Source organism: Leucoraja erinacea, chromosome 35 (assembly GCF_028641065.1).
Source record: "Leucoraja erinacea ecotype New England chromosome 35, Leri_hhj_1, whole genome shotgun sequence".
NCBI lineage: Eukaryota > Metazoa > Chordata > Chondrichthyes > Rajiformes > Rajidae > Leucoraja > Leucoraja erinaceus.
Window position 1 is genome coordinate 4762312 of NC_073411.1, and position 26229 is coordinate 4788540.

Sequence of the window (26229 nt, forward strand, 5' to 3'; positions counted from 1 at the left end):
TCAGATTCCTACAAAATCTTTCCCCCTTCACATTAAACCTATGTCCTCTACTTGTCCTCCTCTGGTTCTCGATTTCCCTACTCTGGGCAAGAGACTCGGTGCGTCTACCCGATCTATTCCTCTCCTGATCTTATACACCCATATAAGATCACCCCTCATCCTCCTGCGCTCCAAGGAATAGAGACGCAGCCTAATCAACCTCTCCCTATAGCTCACACCCTCTAGTCCTGGCAACAACCTCGTGAAAGGTCTCTGTCATAGTTTGTGTTTAGTCATCCTCCTGCGCTCCAGGGATTAGCCCCAGCCTGACGCTGGAATCTTGAGCAAAACACAAAGCGCTGGAGGGACTCAGCGGGTCGGGCAGCATCCGTAGGGGAATAGACAGGCGACATTTCGGTACGGGACCCCATCTTCATTCTGCCCTTCACAGATGCTGCCTGATGCGCTGAGGTCTTCCAGTGCTTCCAGGTCTTCCAGCACTTAGTTTTTAACCTGGTGCTGGAACCTAGTGTTTAAATATCGGCCATGATAAACTATTTGCTTTCTCAAAATCAAAATAGCCCCATGGAAAAGTTTATGTTGACAGCAGGCAGTCAAGCTCTGGGCTGTGTGTCATCTGAAAGACAACACTTATAGTCTTATAGTGTAGGAAGAAACTGCACAATAAAAGTGTAACTCAGCGGGACAGGCAGCTTCTCTGGAGAGAAGGAATGGGTGACGTTTCGGGTCGAGACCCTTCTTCAGTCTGAGGTCTGCCACAGAGGGCTGTGAAGGCCAAGTGTGGATATTTTTAAGGCAGAGATAGACGAGTTCTTGATTAGAAGGGGTGTCCGAGGTTATGGGGAGGAGGCAGGAAAATGGGATTAGGTGGCAGAGATCAACCATGATTGAATGGCGGAGTGGACTTGATGGGCCGAATGGCCTAATTCTACTATAATGTGAACTTGCTTGTGCTCATTTATGGGGATAGTCTTGGTGAGCTACAAGCAAAAAGTGTATCTGACTGTACCTGGTACAGGTGACAATAAAGAAACCATCGCCACCTTGGTATTAGGCACAAAAAGCTGGAGTAAATCAGCGGGACAGGCAGCATCTCTGGAGGGAAGGAATGGGTGATGTTTGGGGTCGAGACCCTTCTTTAAGCTGAAAGTCACGGGAAAGGGAAACAGGAGAAATAGACAATAATGTAGAGGGATCAAATGAAGTTAGAGAAATCGATATTCATACCGCTGGGTTGAAAGCTGCCCAAGCGAAATATGAGATGCTGTTCCTCCGATTTGCATTGTCACTCTGACAATGGAGGAGGCCCAGGACAGAAAGGTCAGTGTGGGAATGAGAAGGGGAATTAATGTGTTTAGCAGCTGGGAGACCAGTTTGGTCGAGGTGTTGTATTGCTCTGTGTTGGAGCTTCCAGTGTGTTTTGATTCATCTATTTTTGATATTTGAACTGAACTGGTTTCCTTTCTGTGTGGAGTTTGCATGTTCTCCTTCTGACCTCAAGGGGTTTTCCTCTTGGATGTCCCTGGTTTCCACCCGACTCCATGCCAACTAAGATGCCCCATCTAAACTAGTCCCCTTGACCAAGTATCTACCCCTCACCCACACACTAGGTGCAGGAGGGAACTGCAGATGCCGGTTTACACTGAAGATAGACACAAAATGCTGGAGTAAATCAGTGGGGCAGGCAGCATCTGTGGAGAAATGGTCTGAAGAAGGGTCTCGACCCGAAACAGCACCGATTCCTTCTCTCCAGAGATGCTGCCTGACCCCGGCTGAGTTACTCCAGCATTTTGTGTCTATCGTCAGTTTAAACCAGCACCTGCAGTTCCTCCCAACACACTATGATATCATGCATCGTTCCTTCCGCTGGCTGGTTGGGAAACAACGAAAGCTTTTCACTGTACCTCGGTACATGTGACAATAAACTAAACTAAACCTACTCAAAATACAGACAACACAGAGGGCGGTGGAGGCAGGTTCTCTGGATGCTTTCAAGAGAGAGCTAGATAGGGCTCTTAAAAATAGCGGAGTCAGGGGATATGGGGAGAAGGCAGGAACGGGTACTGATTGGGGATGATCAGCCATGATCACATTGAATGGCGGTGCTGGCTCGAAGGGCCAAATGGCCTACTCCTGCACCTATTGTCTATAGTCTATGGTCACCCGAGGTCAGGATTGAACCCGGATCTCTGGCGCTGTGAGGCAGTGGCTCTAACAGCTGTGCCACTGTGACAGAGCCAGTGGGATTACTGTGTCTGTATATAGGAATCAGACTGAGCATGGGGTAGAAATGTTTTACACTCTGGCCCTTTGGTACAAAACTCACCCCAACCTCAAGCGTACCCCCTTTGCACAGCTCAGCATCAGAGCAGAAGACAGGGACCACTGGTGAATTACAAGATACAAGATACATTTAATTGTCATTTGGACCCCTTGAGGTCCAAACGAAATGCCGTTTCTGCAGCCATACATTACAAACAAATAGACCCAAGACACAACATAATTTACATAAACATCCATCACATTGCTGTGATGGAAGGCCAAATAAACTTATCTCTCCACTGCACTCTCTCCCCCCCCCCCCCCCCCCCCCGATGTCAGAGTCAAAGTCATAGCCCCCGGCTGGCGATGGCGATTGTCCCGCGGCCATTAAAGCCACGCCGGGTGGTGCGAGGTCGCGCACCGGGTCTTGGTGTTAGAGCCCCCGGCGTGCGCTCGCAGAGTCCCGCGGCCATTCCAAGCCGCGCGGGGCGGTGATGTCAGGCCCCGCTCCAGGAGCTCCTCGACCCCGCAACTCGGGCAGGAGAATTCGACGTTGCGAGAGCCCTGAAAAGCGGTCTCCCTCCAGGGACCCGCGGGCTCCCGGTCCCGCCGTGAGAGTTAAGGGGCTGTCCCACTCGGTGATTTTTTTTTTCGGCGGATGCCGGCATCGTTAACTGACGTATCAGGTCACCTGCAAAATTTGTAGCGTGAAGCGGGGTGATGACGCGCGATGTTTTTTCAAGTGTTGCAACTTTTGTTTTGTTGCCGCTGGATTTTAAAATGTTCAAAATCTTTTGGTGACACTGATATGACGCCAGCAGTCGTCGAAAAAAATTGCCAAGTGGGACAGGCCCTTTAGAGGGGTTTCGGCCCGAAACGTTGCCTATTTCCTTCGCTCCATAGATGCTGCTGCACCCGCTGAGTTTCTCCAGCACTTTTGTCTACCAGGCCCTCTTGTATGAGGAAGGGTCTCGGCCCGAAACGTCACCCGTTCCTTTTCACCAGAGATGCTGCCTGACTGACCCCCGCTGAGTTGCCCCAGCTTTTTGTGGCTATCTCCGGTTTAAACCAGCATCTGCAGTTCCTTCCTACACATCTCTTGTACACATACCTGCGAGAGGTTGTCTTCTAAAACTCTGTTATACCGCCTCTGGCGATACACAATCAATTCCAAAGCGTTTTGTAGAGCAATTAGCAAGCAGATAAATCTGGTCACTGTTAGGGCACGTTGTCTGAAGCTTGGTCAGGGAGTTTGTTTTTTAGGTGTGGCTTTTGAATGAGAATTGAGAGGCAAGGAGAAAGTCCATTTTATTCAGTCAAAAAACACGGGAACAGTGGAGAGATACCTGACAGGTGAGTCATGGGCTGGAAAGGTGGAGAGTGATTGGAGGAGGGGAAATAGTATGTGCTGTAAAAAAAATCGTTGGTTTATTCAATTGGTGGGGGAGGGGAGGAGGCTGGAGGACGGAGAGGGATTGGGAGAGGGCTGGAGATGGATTGAGTGGGGGAGGGGGGGGGGGGGAGAAATTGAGGGGCTGAAGTATTAAAGGGGGAGACATTGAGAGGTGGGGAGAAAGATTAAGGATGGGCGGGAGAGATTGAGAGTGGAGGGAGTTTGAGATTGAAATGGAGGGCAAAGATCCTAAAACAATCCGCATAAAGAAAAAGAGAGAGAGATAGAGAGATAGAGAGAGAGAGAGAGAGAGAGAGAGAGAGATGATGGGAGAGACATTGAGATGAATCAAAATGCCACAAATTATTACGAACCTTCAATTTTTTCGATATTTTCTTAAGTTTCTTTCCTCCTGGTTGTTGATGCTGTGTTATTTGGGAATTGTCAGCAGGGACAGGGTTAAAGACAAGGCTGCCTTGTGATGGGCCTTCAGTTCGTGACCTCTTTCCCCTACTTGGCTAGCGCACAACACTGAAGAAAAACTTTCAAAGAAGGCTTGCGTTGGCTGGGAAAGTTTGAAGAGGTGACTCACACCTCTGTCAGCTTGCACTGTTGGGAAGTGAGGCCTGGTCATAAGCAAACTTGGTGGGGGTGTGGTAGAGACACAGAGAGAGAGAGAGAGAGAGAGAGAGAGAGAGAGAGGGAGGGAGGGAGAGAGACAGAGAGAGACAGAGAGACAAACAGTGACAGACAGAGAGACAGAGAGACAGACAGACAGAGAGAGACAGACAGAGAAGGAGACAGAGAGGGAGACAGAGAGAGACAGACAGAGCGAGAGAGAGACAGCCACACAGACAGAGAGAGAGACAGACAGAGAGAGAGAGACAGACAGAGACAGACACAGAGAGAGAGAGAGAGAGAGACAGACAGAGAGACAGACAGAGAGGGAGACAGACACAGACAGAGACAGAGAGAGAGAGATAGCCAGAGAGAGAGAGCTAGTCCTTCGCCCAATGTCCATTCTCTGGGTGCTCCAGTTTCCACTCGCCCTCTAAAGATGTACAGGTTTGCAGCTTAATTTGCTTTGGTAAGTTGTAAAATTGTCCCTGGTGTGTGTGTATGTGTGTGTGTAGGTTAGTGCACAGGGTCTGAAGAAGGGTTTCGGCCCGAAACGTTGCCTATTTCCTTCGCTCCATAGATGCTGCTGCACCCGCTGAGTTTCTCCAGCTTTTTTGTGTAACCTTCGATTCTCCAGCATCTGCAGTTCCCTCTTAAAAACTTAGTGCACAGGGTAGTGGCCAAGGAAAGAGTGTTCACGTCGCGGCCCTGTTTACACCAATCATTCCACCACCACGCACAAGAAACACAAGAAGCCACAAGACAGATACCATTGTAATCAGATGCCCAGACGTGTGCACAGCTCTGGCTGAACAGATTCTAATCTTGTGTGTGTGGACTCGATAAGAAAAAGAAGTGTACAGGGTGATCACTGGTTGGCGCAGACTCGCTATGCCAAAGGGGCGGTTTCCACGCTGTATCTTTAGTACACTAAAAATCAATGTCCCTGGAAACAGTCTGTAATCAGAGAGTCTGTTATAGAGCTGTTTGGGATGAACGGTGAAAAGGACATTTGCATCATTCTCCAGACTCCAGATGGCGAAGATATCCCCTAACTCCGCTATTTTTAAGAGCCCTATCTAGCTCTCTCTTGAAAGCATCCAGAGAACCTGCCTCCACCACTCTCTGAGGCAGAGAATTCCACAGACTCACCACTCTCTGTGAGAAAAAGTGTTTCCTCGTCTCGGTTCAAAATGGCTTACTCCTTATTCTTAAACTGTGGCCCCTGGTTCTGGACTCCCCCAACATCGGGAACATGTTTCCTGCCTCCAACGTGTCCAAATCCTTAACAATCTTATATGTTTCAATGAGATCCCTCTCAGCCTTCTAAGCTCCAGAGTGTACAAGCCCAGCTGCTCCATTCTCTCAGCATATGACAGTCCCGCCATTCTGGGAAATTAACCTTGTAAACCTACGCTGCACTCCCTCAATAGCAAGAATGTACTTCCTCACATTAGGGGACCAAATCTGCACACAATACTCCAGGTGTGGTCTCACTAGGGCTCTGTACAACTGCAGAAGGACCTCTTTGCTCCTATATTCGATTCCTCTTCTTATAAAGGCCAACATGTCATTCGCTTTCTTCACTGCCTGCTGTACCTGCATGCTTACTTTCATAGACTGATGTACAAGGACCCCCAGATCCCGTTGTACTTCCCCTTTTCCCAACTTGATGCATGCTGCCTGTCCCGCTGAGTTACTCCATTTTGTGACTATCTTCGACGTAAACCAGCATCTGCAGTTCCTTCCTACACATTTGCAGCCTGTGAGCAGCTGTTTAGCCCGCTGTATGACTGTAGCAGCAGTGAGCTGACTGAGGCTACAGCTAGTATGTTTGACACTGTTCGGGAAGGGTGGTGTTAAATTATTTTAATGTGCAGCGCAACGTGCTGCGGTGAGCAGAGATCCTTTGATATGAAAATGATCAACTTAAACTTTGCCAGGCAAGCCAGAATCCTCCGTCTCTCGGGGCTTAGAGAGCGGTGTTGCAGCCTTAAAGGAGTTCTTTGTGTAAACAGCCAAGCTGAGGGTTAGTGTAGACTGAGCCAAAGTGTTGTTGCCTTCCTGCACTTTAGTACAGTCTCACTCCACAACACAGGGCATGCTGATCATAATATATCCTGTGACTAGTGGTGTGCCTCGGGTTTCAGAGCTGGGCCTCATCTCCATCAATGATTTTGTTTGAGAACATACAGGGCAAGATTAGCAAGTTTGCTGATGATACAAAAGTGAGTGGTTTTGCAAAGAACACACGATAAAGAGAATAATGTGAATAACGTTCAGCGCAAGTTAACGGCAGGAAAGTCCAATCAGAGATAGCCCGATCATCTCCAATGAGGTAGATAGTAGTTCAGGACCACTCTCGTTATTGGATGGTTCAGTTGCCTGATTACAGCCGGGAAGAGACTGTCCCTGCAACTGTAGGTGTGCTGGAACTATCCCGGCATCAGACCCGCTACATTACTCCAGCACTTTATGTCTTTTTTTGCAAACCAACACCTGCAGTTCCTACCTTCAGTGTAAACCAGATTGTGGCCTTGCGTTTGTTTTTATTTGATTGTATTATCTGATGGATAGCATGCAAAACAAAGCTTTTCACTGTACCTCGGTACAGGTAAAAATATGAACTCTAAACCTAAGCAGTGTTTGCCATTTGATTTTACCTTTCCCTGTGTAGATTAAAATCCCATACCATTACCATGGCACCTTAATACCCAGTGTTTTTCATTTTTACACCCTCTCTGGTTGTTTTTATGGGACTTTGTACCCTGCTCACACACGTGACTTATTGCCTTTATAATTCGCTAACCCAACCCAAACCGCTTCTTCATCCTGCCTTCCTGCCTTGGGTCACTTCTGCCCGCTTGCTCCAATCATCGTTAATTAAGCAAGATCTTTATCCACGTTTCTCTGATGTCCGCATCCTTCCTCAAACTGTGACTTCCTGCCTTGGGTCAGGTGTTCTTCTAAACTCCAGTATGGTATTAGTTAATTGTTACATGTATTGAGGTAGTATCGTTCGTTATTGTCATGTACAGTTTCGTCTAGATTGTTATTGTCACGAATACCGAGGTCATGTCGTTTTGGTTGTATGTTTATTGTCACTTGTACCACAATACTGTAGTGTAGTACGTCATTGCCATGTGTATCAAGGTAGTGTAGTCTTTCATAGTCAATTGCACCAAGATAGATTAATTTAAGGGCCTGTCCCACGAGCATGCGACTGCATGCGGCAAGCGCGACCAAACCAGAAGCGGGGTCCGCGCGGAGGTCGAGTGATCCCATACGAGTTGACGTGAAGTTGGAGCGAAGGCGTACGCCGTCACGACGCTGCGTAGGCCTCAATGTTGCTGCGGGCCGGCAGGCAGACTTTTTGAACACGGTCAGTTTTTCGGAGCCAGCCCCGCACAACTCCATACGGCTCCGGCGATCGAAGTGGGACCGGCCGCGCGAGGCCGTACGGCTCAAGCGACCACGTTAGGTCGCGCTTGCCGCATGCAGTCGCATGCTCGTGGGACAGGCCCTTAAGTTTCAATTGCACCGAGGTAGTGCAGTTTAGTCTAGATCGTTATTGTCATGTGTCGTGAGGTAGTTTAGTTTAGAGAGGTTAAGAGGCAAGAGTGTTTATTGTCACGTGTCCCAGATAGGACAATGAAATTCTTGCTTGCTGCAGCACAACAGAATATAGAAGGCAGAAATACAGTTCAGATCAGTGTGACCATATACCATAGAATATATATATATATATATATACAGACATCAGTAAACAGATTAAGTGCAATAGGCTGTTCTAGTTCAGAGTTTGTTTGAAGTTGTGTTTAATAGCCTGATGGCTGTGGGGAAGAAGCTGTTCATGAACATGGATGTTGCAGATTTCAGGCTCCTGTACCTTCTACCCGAAGGTAGCGGGGAGATGAGTGTGTGGCCAGGATGGTGTGGGTCCTTGATGATGCTGGCAGCCTTTTTGAGGCAGCGACTGCGATAGATCCCTTCGATGGTAGGGAGGTTTGAACCGATGATGGACTGGACAGTGGTTACAACTTTTTGCAGCCTTTCCTGCTCCTGGGCGCTCAAGTTGCCGAACCAAGCCACAATGCAACCGGTCAGCATGCTCTCTACTGTGCACCTGTAGAAGTTCGAGAGAGTCCTCCTTGACATACAGACTCTCCGTAATCGTCTCAGTAAGTAGAGGCGCTGATGTGCTTTCTTTATGATTGCATCAGTGTTCTGGGACCAGGAGAGATTAGTGTAGTGTAGTCTAGATTGTTATTGTCATGAATACCGAGGTAGTGTAGTTTGGTTGTGTGTTATTGTCACGCGCATCAACATCTCAAAACAGGGGAAGAGAAACTGTTGAACACAGCGGCAGACAAACGGGCGTGCAGAAAGGAACGCAGCAACTTCAACAAACCAGAGACCACACACACACACACACACACACACACACACACACACACACACACACACACACACACACACACACACACACACACACACACACACACACACACACACACACACACACACACACACACACACACACACATGTGACCTTTGCCACAGAGACTGTCACTCCCACATTGGTCTCTTCAGCCACAAGCGACGCTGCTCCAGCAGAGGTTTGGAGCCAACAACTAGGATGCATCACCCACCATGGTCAGTCATGATCGACGGGGGCCTACGATCCACGATCGCGTCGTGTCTTTATTATTATAACGTGTACCAAGATAGTTTAGTTTATTGTTGCCAAGTGTAGTTTAGTTTCTTGTCAAGTGTACCGAGGTAGTTTAGTGTAGTCTAGATTGTTATTGTCACGAATACCGAGGCCGCGTAGATTAGTTTATTATTGTCACGTGTACCATAATAATGTAGTTAAGTTTAGCTTATTATTGCCAAGTGTACAGAAATAGCGTCGTTTAGTCTATTACTTAGTCTCTGACTCCTCTCACCCTGGCCACAAACTCTTTGAATCACTTCCCTCTGAAAGGCAACTCCGGATTGTCAAATCTGCCACAGCCAGACATAAAAACAGTTTTTATCCACGAGTAGTTGCTCTACTCAACAGCCTCCCTTTGATCTGTTTTTTTGTTGGTTCACATGCTTGATCAATGGCGTTTTATCATTAATGGTTTATTATTATTAATGTTTAGTGTTTTCTGAGTCATTCGTAACTCACTGTATGTCATGTTGTTACTTGTGGGCGGAACACCAAGGCAAATTCCTTGTATGTGAATACTTGGCCAATAAACTTACTTACTTAGTTATTTACTTACTTATTGTCACGTGTAGCGAGGTAGTGTAAATAAGCGTTTATTTTCACGAGTATTTATTGTTCCACGTACCGAGGAGCAGCGGAATGCTTTAGTTTGTGTGTGCTATCTAGTTGAAGAAAAGACTGTACAAGATTTCAATCAAGCTGTCCACAGTGTACAGATAAATGATAAAGGGAACAACCTTTAGTGTAAGATAAAGTCTGATTAAAGAGAGTTCAAACGTCACCAATGAGGCAGGTGGCAGGTGGGGCAGCACGGTGGCGCAGCGGTAGAGTTGCCGCTCTACAACGCCAGAGACCCAGGTTCGATCCTGACGACGGGTGTTGTCTGTACGGCGTATGTACGTTCTGCCTGTGACCGTGTGGGTTTTCTCTGGGTGCTCTGGTTTCCTCCCACACCCCAAAGGCGTACAGGTTTGTCGGTTAATTGGCTTTGGTAAAATTTTAAATTGTCCCTAGGATGTGGGATAGTGCTAGCTTAAGGGGCTCGCTGGCCGATGCATACTCAGTGGGCCAGAAGGGCCTGTGTCCGCACCGTATCTCTGAAGCCTAATGGACAGCATTCTAGCTGGTGAGAGCATGGTTCAGTTGCCTGATAATGGCTGGGAAGAAACTTAGCCCAGCCTTCCAGTCCACTGAGCGAGTTCCCTGTTCCCAGTTCCGTGGTCCGCCAAGTATTCGGGTCCATTCGGGCAGGTTCTAGATGTCACGGCACCTCGGAGAGGCCTCTGCCCCAAAGCACCTCGGGGGGGATAAGAAATAGACAGTACTGGATTAACTCAGCAGGTCAGGAAGTCGTTGACTGTTGTTTTGCCACCACAGATGCTGCTCGACCAGCCGAGCTCCCTGAGCAGTTTGTTTAATTTGGCATCTGTGTATGTTTGCAGAGTTACACTAGTTACTGAAGGGGCTGGAAGAGAGCTGCTCACGAGGTGACCTGACACACCCCCCCCTAACTAATGTGAAGGAAGGAACTACAGATGCTGGTTTTATAAGGAATAGAAGTCGAATTAGGCCATTCAGCCCATCAAGTCTACACCGCCATTCTATCATGGCCGATTTCTCTCTTCCTACACATTCTCCTGCCTTCTCCTCATAACCTCGGACACCTGTACTAATCAAGAATCTATCGAAGGTACACAAAAATGCTGGAGAAGCTCAGAGGGTGCAGCAGCATCTATGGAGCGAAGGAAATAGGCAACGTTTTGGGCCGAAACCCTTCTTCTATCTATCTATCTCTGCCTTAAAACTATCCACTGACTTGGCCTCTACAGCCTTCTGCTGCAAAGAATTCCACAGATTCACCACCCTCTGACTAAAGAACTGCTTGAAATTGGAGAGAGACCCTTCTTCGGTCTCGACCAGAAACGTCACCCATTCCTTCTCTCCAGAGATGTTGCTTGTCCCGCTGAGTTACTCCAGCATTGTGTGTCTATCTTCGAAGTAAACCAGCATCTGCAGTTCCTTCCTACACACTTGTAGCCTGATGGCAGCTGTTTTAGCATGCTGTATGACTAGCAGCAGTGAGCTGACTGAGGCTACAGCTAGTATGTTTGACACTGTTCGGGAAGGGTGGTGTTAAATTCTTTTAATGTGCAGTGCAACGTGGTGCGGTGAGCAGAGATATGAAAATGATCAACTTAAACTTCAACCAGGCAAGCCAGAATCCTCTGTCTCTTGGGGCTTAGAGAGTGGCGTTACAGCCTTAAAGTAGTTCTTTGTGTAAACAGCCAAGCTGAGGGTTAGTGCAGACTGAGCCAAAGTGTTGTTGCCTTCCTGCACTTTAGTACAGTCTCACTCCACAACACAGGGCATGCCGATCATAATCTGCCTGCTCATGTTTCAGGAATCACGAAGAATTGGGAAGATAGACACAAAAAGCTGGAGTAACTTAGCGGGTCAGACAGCATCCCTGGAGAAAAGGAATGGGTGATGTTTCGGGTCGAGACCCTTCTTCAGACTGAGAGTCAAGGGAGTGGGAAACGAGAGATATAGACGGTGATGTGGAGAGATATTGAACAAATTTAGAACGGCGACGAGGAAACACTTTTTCTCACAGATAGTGGTGAGTCCGTGGAATTCTCTGCCTCAGGGGGCGGTGGAGGCGGGTTCTCTGGATACTTTCAAGAGAGAGCTAGATAGGGCTCTTAAAGATAGCGGAGTCAAGGGATATGGGGAGAAGGCAGAAACGGGGTACTGATTGGGGATGATCAGCCATGATCACATTGAATGGCGGTGCTGGCTCGAAGGGCCGAATGGCCTACTCCTGCACCTATTGTCTATTGTCTAAAATGCAGATATGCAACAAGATATGCAGCAAAAGTAACGATGAGAAAGGAACGTCATTGCTTTCATGTGAAAAGCTGACGCATATTAGTCGTCTTGGAAATATAACAATTCCACACATTATTTTCTATTTTGCAACTTCAGTGATATGACTAATCGAGGAGCAGGAATAGGAATTGCAAGGGTTTGGTCGGCTGTTTTGTTTTGGGAATAAGCTCAATGATGTTGGATACTCCCTTCATCTTGCACAGAACGCCAAGTGCTCAGTAACTCGGCTCAGGCAACTAAAGGACATTCCAGTCCGACCCAAACTAGAGGTCTTAGCCTCAGAATGAAGGAGATGGAGGAATTTCTTTAGTCAGAGGGTGACGAATCTGTGGAATTCAATGCCGCAGAAGGCTGTGGAGGCCAAGTCAATGGATATCTTTAAGGCAGAGAAAGATAGATAGATTTTTAGTGGTCTGATAAACGACTCCTGGAGTTTTCAACAATACTTCATTCGAAAGTTCAAGTTGCAGCATACAGGTTTAACGGACACACCTGGACACATTGGTGGTCAGCGCTGAACTAACGCGCGCAGGGGAAAAAACGCACAAAAACAACAGCCCCCGAGTCACGTGACCACGCTTCCGAACGCTGGGTTCGATGTCTGGGTGCGCTAGCAGGCGCTGCTATGGATTCTTGATTAGTACCGGTGTTTGTGGTTATAGGGGAGAAGGCAGGAGAATGGGGTTGAGAGGGAGAGATAGATCAGCCGTGATTGAACAACGGAGTAGACTTGACGGGCCTAATTCTACTCCTGTCACTTATTAACATGCTGCCTGGCCCGTCGTGTCAAATCCGACCATCGATCACCCGTTCACACTAGTTGTACGTTATCCCACCACCTCATCCACTTGAGGCAATTTACAGAGGGATAATAAACCTGCAAACCTGCACGTCTTTGGGGTGTGGGAGGAAACTGGTCACAAGGAGAACATGCAAACTCCACACAGACAGCACCCGAGGTTGGGATCGAACCTGGGTCTCTGGCGCTGTGAAGCAGCGGCTCTACCCGCTGTGCCACCGTGCCGGCCACACACCGTTCATGATTACTCAGCCCTGCGTTTCTTTTACAGGCCATTTGCATCCAGCCTCCCACCAGACTTCGAAGCTTTCTGCCTTCGAAATTACAATCCCACGACAGCTGAACGAGAGAGAGAAGCGAGATGCTGGCCTGGGCCCCTCTTCACAGGTACGTTGGAGAATAACTGTACATTGACTTCAGCGTAGTGGCTGCACTACTGGTGTTACACACGACTATAACATGGGAGTGTATAAAGTCATCCATTTTGGCATGCAACAATGTCATGCATTATCTGAAGTGATTGTTGACGTGTGTGTGTTTGTATATATATATGTGTGTGTGTGTGTGTCAGTATATATGTGTGTGTGTGTGTCAGTATATATGTGTGTGTGATATGTGTGTGTGTATATATAGATATGTATATATGTGTGTATATATGTGTGTGTGCATATATGTGTCTGTGTATATGTATGTGTGTATATATGTGAGTGTGTGTGTGATATGTGTGTGTGCTGTATATATGTGTGTGATATGTGTGTGTCTATATATATATATATGTGTGTGCGTATATATGTGTCTGCGTATATATGTATTTTTGTGTGTGTGTGTGTGTATATATATATATATATATACACATATGTGTGTGAATATATATGTGTATGTATATATGTGAGTATATGTGTGTGTGTGTATATATATGTATAATTGTGTGTGTGTGTATATAAGTGTGTGTGTGTATGTTTGCGTATATAAGCAATCACTACAGATATTGCAAGTATATATATGTGTGTGTATGTATATATTTTTTTTTAATTGTTTGGGTTTACAGAGTACCATCTTTACGTGTATTGTGCTGCTGCATGTAAGAATTACATTGTTCCGTTTCTGGACACATGACAATAAAAAACTCTTGACTTGACTCGTGAGATGCAGCGAGATGTGTGAGTCTTGGGGCACAGTTGGGGTAGTGTGCAACTGCAGCAAGAAATCAGGAAAGCTAACAGAATGTTTGCATTGTTTGTGATGGGAACTAATGTAAAATTAAGTGCGGCACAATGGAGCAGTGTTAGAGTCGCTGCCCCACAGCCCCAGAGACCTGGGTTCGATCCCGACTTCGGGTGCTGTTTGTATGGAGTTTGTATGTTCTCCCCAGTGACTGCGTGGGTTGTCTCCGGGAGCTCCGGTTTCTGCCCTCGAGTTCTGGCAGCATCCTCGTAAATCTGCTCCGCACCCTTTCCAGCTTAACAACATCTTTCAAATAACAGGATTCACTGCATAACTAATGAGGATTAGCTGCAGAGTGCGTTCCAGAGGACCTCTTTACCTATGTAATAAGTTATTATTTCCCAGAACAAGTTATTTCGTAGAAATGTTTAGGAAGGAACTGCAGATGCTGGAGTAACTCAGCGGGCCAGGCAGTATCTCTGCAGAGAATGAATGCTTCTCTCCAGAGATGCTGCCTGTCCCGCTGAGTTACTGCAGCATTTTGTGTCTACCTTCGATTTAAACCAGCATCTGCTGTTCTTTCGCATACATTGGGAATGGTATGGAGTACAAAGGTTGGGACCTCATGATGCATCTGTACAATTGTTGGTGAGACCACACTTGGAGTGCACTCTGATTTCCCAGCCATCATTAGTGTCATTAGGTTGAGCGTAGTTTAGCTTCAGAGATACAGCACGAAAACAGGCCCTTCGGCCCACCGTGTCCGTGCCGTCCAACGACCCTCCAGGCACTGGTTCTATCCTACACTCTAGGGATGCTTTACCAAAGCCAATTAACCTACAAACCTTCACGTCTAACTATGCAATGTGGGAGGGAACCGGAGAAAATCCACGCGCTCACAGGGAGAACGTGTGAACTCCACACAGACAGCACCTGTAGTCCGGATTGAACCCAGGTGTCCGGCGCTGTGAGGCAGCAACTTTACTGCTGTGTCACCCACAAAGTTGGAAATGGTGCAGAGGAGATTCATCAGCATGTTACCTGGACTTGCGGGCTTGTTAGAGATAGAGATTGATGCATTTGGGACATTTTTATCTGGAGTGCAGGAGGCTGGGGGATGATCATATAGAGCTGTACAAGATCACGAGGGGCATGGATGAAGTGAATGCTCTCAGTTTTTCTCAGGGTATAGGAATCTGAAATTAGAGGGCAGCGGCTTCTAATGAGAGGGTTTAAATGTCCCCTCTCATCTTAAACCCTTGCCCTCTAGGGTCTTCAGGGGCAACATTTTCACTCAAGGATAGTCTGTATCTGGAATGCATTGCCAGCGGAAGGTATAGAACGGATACAGATATGACCTTTATAAGATATTTGGATATGTGGGAATAGTAAGGGTTTAGAGGGTTGATGGACAAATGCAGGCAAAACAGAACTAGCCCAATATGTCAACTTAGTTGGTATGGACAAGGTGGGCCGAAGGGCCTCTTTCCACCCTGTACAACCCTAATGACTAAAATAGGAGCCGGATGCGTAGGCTGGTGCTTGACATTGTGGCAGCAACTCTATTAAAAGATGTAGGGCGAAAACAGGCCCTTCGGCCCACCGAGTCCGCACCGACCAGCGATCCCTGCACACTAACACTATCCTACACACACTAGGGACAATTTATACTTATACCAAGCCAATGAACCTACAGACCTGCACGTCTTTGGAGTGCGGGAGGAAACCGAAGATCTCGGAGAAAACCCACGCAGGTCACGGGGAGAACGTACAAACTCCGTACAGACAGCAGCCGGAGTCGGGATCGAACCCGGGTCTCTGGCGCTGTGAGGCAGCAACTCTACCGCTGCACCACTGTGCGGCCTCTACCACCACCAGGCCCCTGCTTGTTAATATTATAAATGCAACCTCCCTCAGGTCATGCACTAATCAACGAGAAGTGAAACATTTTCTGTCCCTTCATCAAGGAGACAAAACAAGGAAAGACTGATTAAAATATTGCAACTTTAACAGTGACCACTATTGTTCAGCTGAACACATAACATTCTTAATCTGTAGAAATTTGCTGACCTTTTCATCCAATTTACTTGTGTACAATTCACTGCTTGCAACACATCAGAAGATAGTGGCATAATGGCGCTATAATATAGAAACATAGAAACATAGAAATTAGGTGCAGGAGTAGGCCATTCGGCCCTTCGAGCCTGCACCACCATTCAATATGATCATGGCTGATCATCCAACTCAGTATCCCGTACCTGCCTTCTCTCCATACCCCCTGATCCCCTTAGCCACAAGGGCCACATCTAACTCCCTCTTAAATATAGCCAATGAACTGGCCTCAACTACCCTCTGTGGCAGAGAGTTCCAGAGATTCACCACTCTCTGTGTGAAAAAAAGTTATTCTCATCTCGGTTTTAAAGGATTTCCCCCTTATCCTTAAGCTGTGACCCCTTGTCCTGGACTTCCCCAACATCGGGAACAATCTTCCTGCATCTAGCCTGTCCAACCCCCTAAGAATTTTGTAAGTTTCTATAAGATCCCCTCTCAATCTCCTAAATTGTAGAGAGTATAAACCAAGTCTATCCAGTCTTTCTTCATAAGACAGTCCTGACATCCCAGGAATCAGTCTGGTGAACCTTCTCTGCACTCCCTCTATGGCAATAATGTCCTTCCTCAGATTTGGAGACCAAAACTGTATGCAATACTTAGATATGGTAGAGTTGCTGCCTTACAGCGTCAGATACCCAGGTTCGATCCTGACCACGGGCGCTGCCTGTAGGGAATTTGTACCTTCTCCCAGTGACCAGCGTGGGAAAACGCACCCACGTATTTTACAAGGGCCTTGTGTGGAGAGGGGAGGGAAAGCAGTCTGCAAGTTTTAAATCATTGTGTGTGTGTGTATAGCCAGCATCCTGTCATAAGTCAAAAGACTCAAGAGTGTTTAGTTTAGTTTAGTTTAGTTTAGAGATACAGCGCAGAAACAGGCCCTTCAACCCACTGACTCCGCACCTACCAGCGATCCTTGCACACTAACACTATCCTACACACACCAGAGAAAATTTTAATTAAAAAAAAATATATCAAGCCAATTAACGCACGTCTTTGGAGTGTGGGAGGAAACTGAGGATCTCGGAGAAAACACACGCAGGTCACGGGGAGAACGTACAAACTCCATACATACAGCACCCATCGTCAGGATCGAACCCGGGTCTCTGGCGCTGTAAGGCAGCAACTCTACCGCTGGGCCAATGATTTCTTACTTGCATCATCCCAACAGGTTTGTTGTGCCAATGAATTATTGCTGCTGGCCTTTAATAAAACATCAGCTAATGATTTTATTTACTGCATTGATCACCTCAGGGCAAGCTATCGTATGTAGTTCGGGTGAAGGGCCATGACCATGTCATCCATCTGACGAAAAATGAGTGAGTAATGTCTTTTCTTATTCCCAGTATTATATCTATGTTCTGTAGCTATTGGATACACTTTGAAAACATGTATCTCATATTCTGCTCATATGGAGAATAGCGGCATTACAGTGTCATAGTGATACAGTGTAGATACAGGCCCTTCGGCCCAACTTGCCCACACCGGCCAACAGGTCCCAGCTACACTAGTCCCACCTGCCAGCATTTGGTCCATATCCCTCCCAACCTGTCCCATTCATGTACCTGTCTAACTGTTTCTTAAATGTTGGGATAGTCCCTGCCTCAACTAGTGTACCTCCTGTGTCAGCTCGTTCCATACACTTACCTGCCTTTGTGTGAAAAAGTTACCCCTCAGATTCCTATTAAATCTTTCCCCCTTCACCTTAAACCTATGTCCTCTGGTTCTCAATTCACCTACTCTGGGCAAGGGACTCTGTGCATCTACCCGATCTATTCCTCTCATGATCTTATACACCTCTATAAGATCACCCCTCATCCTCAGCTATCTCGTCTACCACACTTTGTGTGAAAAGGTTGTGTGTATAAAGTTACAGGAAGTATGTGGAGGCTTTGGAAAGCATGCAGAGGTTTACCAGAATGATGCCTGGATTAATGGGGTGTTAGCTACAGGGAGAGGTTGGACAGACTAGGATTGTTTTCTCTGGAACGTCAGAGGTTGGGGGCAGAGACCTGTTCGAAGTTTTGGGCTGAATTTTAGTAAATAAAATGCCTCCATAACGGTCATTGCGAAGTTGACACGAAGGAAAGAAGTTAGCGACTAGGTCCGTACGAAAGATAAACAAATTGAAGATTGGCTCAGTTACTTAGTTTTGATGACCAAATTTTTTTTTTAAGTCGGAAATTATATGGTGAACGGCCGTTGCGTTTTTGACCCCACGATGTTTTTGATATATTAAATTTGAACATCAATACCAACGCTTAAAATGTGGATTGCAAGTATGTTGGACACCGCTCATCTTGAGGAAATGCGATTCCTCCTAATGGATAAATCAGACCAATTCATAACGAGTTGGTCTCCATTCGTCGTTTTTTTGGAATCATATGGTGCAACACAATTGTAAAAAATAACTGTTTCAGGACTGGACGAGGGTTGGTCAAGACTATAAATAATGATCTCCTTTTCTTTTCACTATTTTCTCTCTCAACTTTCTTCATTTACTCGTTTTCTTTCTTCACACACTATATATTTCACATCTTTCTATCCTTTACTATCTAACTTCTTTTTCTTATTCTCATCTTTTTTCAATGTAACAAAAAAAAAAAAAAGAAGTTGTACATAAAATGTATTATGAAAATATATATTAGGCACTTTGGTGCCATATGACTGTGCTTACTTCTAATAAAATAAAAAAAAATAAAAAATAAAAAATTTGAAAATAAGGAAAAATAATTAACTCGCCCAAAAATCGCTACTACCATAGGGCACCTCGTTGTGGTTTGTGTAAAGCATTTGAGGTTTGGAGCCTCCATGGTTTAGCTTACGGAGACACCGACCCCGACAATGTTCGTTGTGATAATGGACACCAAGCACAACGTCCGTGACGGGGTCTATACTGTACTGTATTATCTTGATGTTACTGTATTTTTCTCCTGATATTGATGAAGATATTTCCCTAGATCATTATCAAAAGGTCTATGTATGAGCGGGCCACATTAAATTTATTTATGAATTAAATATTCATGACTAAATGTGGCAGAGTTTTTAAGGTCACATTTTTGGTGGCCAAATTGGTGGTAAAACGATGAAGATTTGTCCGTCATGAAAAAAGTTTTTTTACTTTCGGCCTTGAAGTTATCTAATTTATATCTGTTATTTATAAGGTTTCACATGATGGGTAGATTTTTGTTAAGAACAGTGTATTGGTGTAAAAGACTGAATAATAAGCTTGTTCATCAAAATCTCTCCAGCATCGTAAAAAGACACTTATAAAGTTACGAGAGGCATAGATCACCAAGACAGTCAGAATCTTCACCTCCTTTCTAAAAGAGCGCCCTATAATTCTGAGGCCTAGACTCACCCACCAGTGGAAACATCCTTTCCACATCCACTCTATCTATGCCTTTCATTATTCTGTAAGTTTCAATGCGGTCCCCCCCACAACCTTCTAAACTCCAGCGAGTAGAGGCCCAGTGCTGTCAAACGCTCATCAAAAGCTCCCACATTTCCTCCCACATTCAAAAGACGTGCAGGTTTGTAGGTTAATTAGCCGACTGTAAATTGTTCCTAGCGTGTAGCACAGTGTAGTGTGCGGGGTAATCGCTGTGGGTCAAAGGGCACACAGCTGTATCTCTAAACTAAAATTAACGATGATAAGGTACATTTCCTGCCGATGGAAAACGTTTAATGAGCTGATTTATTGAATTCAAAGCACAACTTGTCATGTCGGGATTTGAACTCTTGCATCGTTGTGCCACTAACAATGGCTGCAGTGTTTCTGTGCCTCTGTGTCAAGCATGATGGAAAGTCACCAAGAAGGAATTAATTTCCAGCGTGTGGTTGTTGTTGGCAGACCCAGTATTTATTGTCCGCTCCCAGCTATTTACGTTTAGAGATACAGTGCGGAAACAGGCCCTTCAGCCCACTGAGTCCACGCTGAGACTAGCGATCGCCGCACACTAACACTACCCTACACACACTAGGGGACAATTTACAATTTTACCAAAGTCAATTAACCTACAAACCTGTAGGCCTTTGGAGTGTGGGAGGAAACCGGAGATCCTGGAGAAAACCCTCACAGGTCACGGGTAGAACATATAAAGCCCGTACAGACAGCACTCGTAGTCAGGATCGAACCCGGGTCTCTGGCGTTGTAAAGGGCCTGTCTCACGAGCATGCGACTGCATGCGGCAAGTGCGACCTAACGTGGTTGCTTGAGCCGTACGGCCTCGCGGGACTGGTCCCACTTCGATCGCTGGGGCCGTGTGGAGTTGTGCGGGGCTGGTCCCGACACCGCGTGGGGCTCCGAAAAACTGACACTGTGGAAATATTCCGCGTGGCAATGGCCTGCCGGCCCGCAGCCGCATTGAGGCCGTACGCAGCGCCTCGACGGGAGTGCGCAGCGTCTCGATGCCATACTCAGCGTATTGACGCCTTACGTGCCGTCTCAATGCCGTACGCAGCGTCTTGACGGCGTACGCCTAGCTCGAACACCCTGCAGACTTCGCTCGAACTTCACGTCAACTCGTACGGGATCACTCGACCGCCGGTTTGGTCGCGCTAGTCGCATGCCCGTGGGACAGGCCCTTAAGGCAGTAACTCTACCGCTGAGCCAGTATGCCACTCTCTTCCAATTGACGATAGTCTGAGGGTCTCCAATGAGGTGGACAGACAGACAGACAGGACCACTCTAGTTATTGATAGGATGGTTCAGTTGCCTGTTGACAGCTGTCCATGAATGTGGAGGTGTGCATTTTCACACTTCTGTACCTCTTGCCTGATGGGAGAGGGGAGAAGAGGGATTGGCCAGGGTGTAACTCGTCCTTGATTATGCTGCTGGCCTTGCCGAGGCAGCGTGAGGTGTAGATGGAGTGAATGAAATTGGTTTGTGTGATGGTCTGGGCTGCGTCCACAACTCTCTGCGATTTCTCGCGGGTCTTGGATGGAGCAGTTCCGCATCATCATAAAATACTTTGTCCGGCTGTCTTGTTGCTGAATGTGTTCCACATGCGGCAGCTGCAGGGAACAGCACCAAAACAGACACAGGATGAGACCCACCCTAGCAACGAGCCTGTAGTGGACGTTTACACTGTCTATAGCTCATTTCCCAGCAAGTGATACTGTATAGAGATATGGGCAGCAGAGTGGCGCAGCTAGTGGAGCCACTGCCTCATAGCACCAGAGACCCTGGTTCAATCCTGACCTCGGGTGCTGTCTGTGCAGAGTTTACATGTTCTCCCTGTGACCCCATGGATTTCCTCCGGGTGCTCCAGTTTCCTCTCGCACTCCCCAAAGATGTGTAGAATGGTAGGTTAATTAGAGTCATAGAATGATACAGTGTGGAAACAGGCCCTTCGGCCCAACTTGCCCACCCCGGCCAACATGTCCCAGCTACACTAGTCCCACCTGCCAGCACTTGGTCCATATCCCTCCCAACCTGACCTATCCATGTACCTTTCTAACTGCTTCTTAAATGTTGAATATAGTCCCTGCCTCAACTAGTGTACCTCCTCTGGCAGCTCGTTCCATACATCTACCACCCTTTGTGTGAAAAAGTTACCCCTCAGCTACCTATTAAATCTTTTCCCCTTCACCTTGAATTGCCTTCTGTGTCCCTGTGTGTCTGATGGAACTAGTAGCGAACCCGGTGGGCCGAAGGGCCTGTTTCCACACTGTAGCTCTAAGCTAAAACTATATTGCAAAATACTGAGGAGCTTTGAGAGTGGAAGTTGCTCCTTTGCAGCCATTGTTCCAGGGTGAGTCTGCCTACAACACATTACAGGAGAGGATATCTTTTTTCCACCTCAATTTATTCAGGAGCACTTAAAGAAACTGTGCCAGGGCAGAAAGCCATTACAGTTTTAACGTTCTCCTGCCATTCTTGGAGTATTTGGCAGAGTAATCGGTCAGGAAATGGATGAGATGCCGTGAAGTGCTTATTGATGACCTAATGGCTTGTGTTTTGTTGCACAGACGGATTCCCTTGAGATAACAAGGCTTTCTGCACGCTCTGCATTTGCAGACTGTTTAACTGCTCATGAAAGAAAGAGGAATAGTCAGGCTAGAGTCATATCGTATAGAGTCATACAACATGGAAACAGGCCCTTCGGCCCAACTTCAGATTCAGAATCAAACTTTATTGTCATTGTGCAGTGTACAGTACAGAGACAATGAAATGCAGTTAGCATCTCCCTAGAAGAGTGAACATAGAATATGAGCAATAAATAAATATATTTACGTGCAAACAGTCATAGTGGTGCAATTATTTTTTTCCTGGTGGAAGGAGTGTCTGGGGGGGGGGAGTGGTGATTGGCAATCCCAGAGGTACAGTGTTGAGTAATAGAAACATAGAAACATAGAAATTAGGTGCAGGAGTAGGCCATTCGGCCCTTCGAGCCTGCACCGCCATTCAATATGATCATGGCTGATCATCCAACTCACCTGCCTATCCCGTACCTGCCTTCTCTCCATACCCCCTGATCCCCTTAGCCACAAGGGCCACATCTAACTCCCTCTTAAATATAGCCAATGAACTGGCCTCGACTACCCTCTGCGGCAGAGAGTTCCAGAGACTCACTACTCTCTGTGTGAAAAAAGTTAATGTAACAGCCGCAGGGAAGAAGCTGTTCCTGGACCTGCTGGTCCGGCAACAGAGGGACCTGTAGCGCCTCCCGGATGGTAGGAGGGTAAACAGTCTGTGGTTGGGGTGAGAGCAGTCCTTGACGATGCTGAGCGCCCTTCGCAGACAGCGCTTGCTTTGGACAGACTCAATGGAGAAGAGTGAGGCAATGGTGCATTTGACCGGCATCTGGCGCCCATTGTAAAGTAGGTGACCCGAATTTTCACACAGTAATAGCAGAGTCATGTTACCAGATGTTACTTAGAGCGAGAGAGAGAATGCTAGAAAAGCACAATAGGTTACTGACGGGACTGGTTTGTGGGAGCTAGCTGACAAAACTGTTGTCCATCCAGCATGTTCTGCTTCATTTTAGTTTCAGCACATGCTATTTAATCTCTGTCCCCGTGTCCTCATTCACCTTTTCCTTGCTCCTGAAAACACTGACCCATGTGCGTGCGAGTTTAGGGCTTCCAACCGTCGAGGATTCATCGTGGCCTTTCGAGAGAAGTAGCGCGGAAACAGGCCCTTCGGCCCACTGAGTCCGTGCCGACCAGTGATCACCCTGTACACTAGCACTATCCTACACGCTGGGGACAATTTACAATTTGCAGAAGCCACATTTAACCGACAACTATATTCCAGGCAAATAAATGGCAGGGGGAGGGTGGAATGGGGTGGGATGGTGACAGTGGGGGGGGGGGGGGGGGGGGGCTGGGTGGAAATACTCAATGGTAAATAAATGGGGCGCAGCGGTAGAGTTGCTGCCTTACAGCGCCAGAGACCAGGTTTTGATCCTGACTACAGGTGCTAACTTACTGTACCGAGTTTGTACATTCTCCCCGTGACCTGCGTGGGTTTTCTCCGGGAAGCTCCGGTTTCCCCCCAAACTCCAAAGATGTCCAGCTTTGTAGGTTAATTGGCTTGGTTTTCAGTGCATATTGCCCCTCGTGTGTGTACGATAGTGTTAGTGTGCGGGGATCGCTGGTCGGAGTGGACTGGGTGGGCTGACGGACCTGTTTCCGCGCTGTATCTCTAAACTATATAAATACAGACAAAGTGCTGGAGAAACTCAGCGGGTCTGGCAGAGCATCGCAGATCGACACACACAGCTGGAGTAGCTCAGCGGGTCAGACAGCATCTCTGGAAAAAAGGAGTAGGTGATGATTCTGGCTGTGACCCTTCTTCAGCCCGATGTCAGGAGGAAGGGAAACCAGGGATATAGATGGTGATGGAGTGATATAGAACAAAAGAATGAAAGATATGTAAAAAAGGAACGGTGATAAAGGAGACAGGCTATGGGCTGGGTGAAAATCAGTTACAGACAATGAAACTCAACAAGCCGACCTTGAATCTGGTACAATGACTTGGGTGGGGCAGGGATGGAGAGAGAGTGGATGCAAGGGCTAATTGAAGTTAGAGAACTCATTATTCATACCACTGGAGTGCATGCTACCCAAGAGAAATATGAACTAAACCAGATTAGACCCTCGGTCCGAGCTGTGGATGTGTTGATCCATCTACAGACAGAGCAGCAGGGACTGATCATCAGGCCCTCTCATAGATGAACTGAGGCCCAGGCCAATTTTAGATGCCCCCAAACCAAGATCAAGCAGAGGCCCCCTCAATTTTAGAGGCCACCAAATCAAGATGCCTTTGAAGCAGGCATGAGGCCCATGCCAAATGGCCCCCCCTCCTGATGTTCCCTTCAGTGCATCAGCACACACATAGCTCAATGAAAGCTGGACCTTACACTGGAAACTTCGCTGGAAATCAGGAAGCTAATTTCTGCTGTGCTCAGACTTGTTTTTTTTGCCATCACGCTACAAATTGGCAAGTGAGGTGGAGTGGTGTTTTTATGGAACAGCATTAATTTTAGTTTAGTTTAGTTTCGAGAAACAGGCCCTTCAGCCCACGGAGACCAGCGATCCCCGCACACTTACACTATCCTACACACACACACACACACACACACACACACACACACACACACACACACACACACACACACACACACACACACACACACACACACACACACACACACACACACACACACACACACACACACACACACACACACACACACACACACACGGGACAATTTACATTTTACATTTTATACCAAGCCAATTAACCCACAAACCTCTTTGGAGTGTGGTAGGGAGCCGAAGATCTCGGGACAATAAACCCACGCAGGTCACGGGGAGAACGTACAAACTCCGTACAGACAGGATCGAACCCGGGTCTCCGGCGCTGCAAGCGCTCTAAGGCAGCAACTCTACTGCTGTGCCACCGTGTTAATGTTATTTTTTCTGTGATTGTGCCTGATTTAGCTGTGTGTGTGTGTGTGTGCGCTTGTGTGTTGCGTGCGCTTGTGTGTTGCTGTGCGCCCCTTCACCCCTTCACCCCCCCCTCCTCCAGGGGTACTACATGTAACGGTTCTCCTGTAATGATGAGTCGGCTCTCCTGTACCGACTGCTCTCAATCCAAGCCCAGGGCTGTCGTGCTGAGGGAAACCCCATCTGCTGCCTCTGCCTTGGCCCGCTTCCAGCTATCGTGGGGAATCCAGCAGCCTCTTCACCTCCGGCCTACATTTTGTTCTCGTTAACCCATCTGAGAGCCATAGTCACACAGCGCGGAAATACAGTAGGCCATTCGGCCCAACTTGCCCATACCCAAGATTCCCATCGAAACTATCCTGACCAAGTGGCTTTTAGAGTCATACAGCATAGAAACAGGCCCTTCGGCCCAACTTGTGCATGCCGACCAAGATAAGCTAGTCCCATTTGCCCGCGTTTGGTCCACACTGCTCCAAACCCATCCTATCCGTGTACCTGTCCACGTGTCTATTAATGTGGTTCTTGGTTTCTTGGTTTCTTGGCCTTCCAAAATATTCCAAATGGAATTTAAACTGGAGGTGGACTGTTGTAGTAGCTGCCTCAACTACCTCCTCTGGCAGCTGGTTCCATATACCCACCACCCTCTATATGGAAAACATTGCCCTCATGTTTTTATTAATTTTGCCCCCATCCCAAGAAAAGACTGTGAATTCACTCTGTCAATTCCTCTCTTGATGTTGTACCTGTATAACATCACCCCTCGCTCCCATGCACTCCAAAGAATGAGGTCCAAGCCTGCCCAACCTCTGGGGTCTAGATCAGGGCCTCGAGTCCTGGCAACTTCCTTGTGAATCTTCTCTGCACTCTTTGCAGCTTAATGGCATCCTCCCTACGAGCAGAATAGGATTTGGGCCCCATCCAGTCTACTCCGCCACTCAATCATGGTTAATCTATCTCTCCCTCCTCATCCCCCTTCACCCCATAACCTCTGACACCCGCACTAATCAAGAATCTATCTATATCTGCCTTAAAAATACCCAATGACTTGGCCTCCACTGCCTTCTGTGGCAAAGAATTCCACGGATTCACCACCCTCTGACTAAAGACTCGACTGGACAGTTTCTTCCCAGCTGTTATCAGGTAACAGAACCATCCTACCTCAACCAGAGGGCAGTCTTGAACCACCATCTACCTGGGGACCCTCGGACTATCTTTGATCGGACTCAACTGGCTTTACCTTGCACTAAACGTTATTCTCTCATCATGAATCTGAACACTGTGAATGGCTCGATTGTAATCATGTATTGACTTTCCGATGGC

At 47.2% G+C, this 26229-nt stretch overlaps 1 protein-coding gene across 1 annotated transcript in view; it reads left to right on the forward strand.

The window, feature by feature from the left end:
* LOC129713272 (disintegrin and metalloproteinase domain-containing protein 9-like) overlaps positions 1–26229 on the forward strand; it is a 64181-nt gene that overhangs the window by 4922 nt on the left and 33030 nt on the right. Inside the window, exons 2-3 of the mRNA XM_055662208.1 lie at positions 12950–13065; positions 17206–17270. Coding sequence (XP_055518183.1) covers positions 12950–13065; positions 17206–17270 — 181 coding nt within the window. The remainder of the gene's footprint in view (positions 1–12949; positions 13066–17205; positions 17271–26229) is intronic.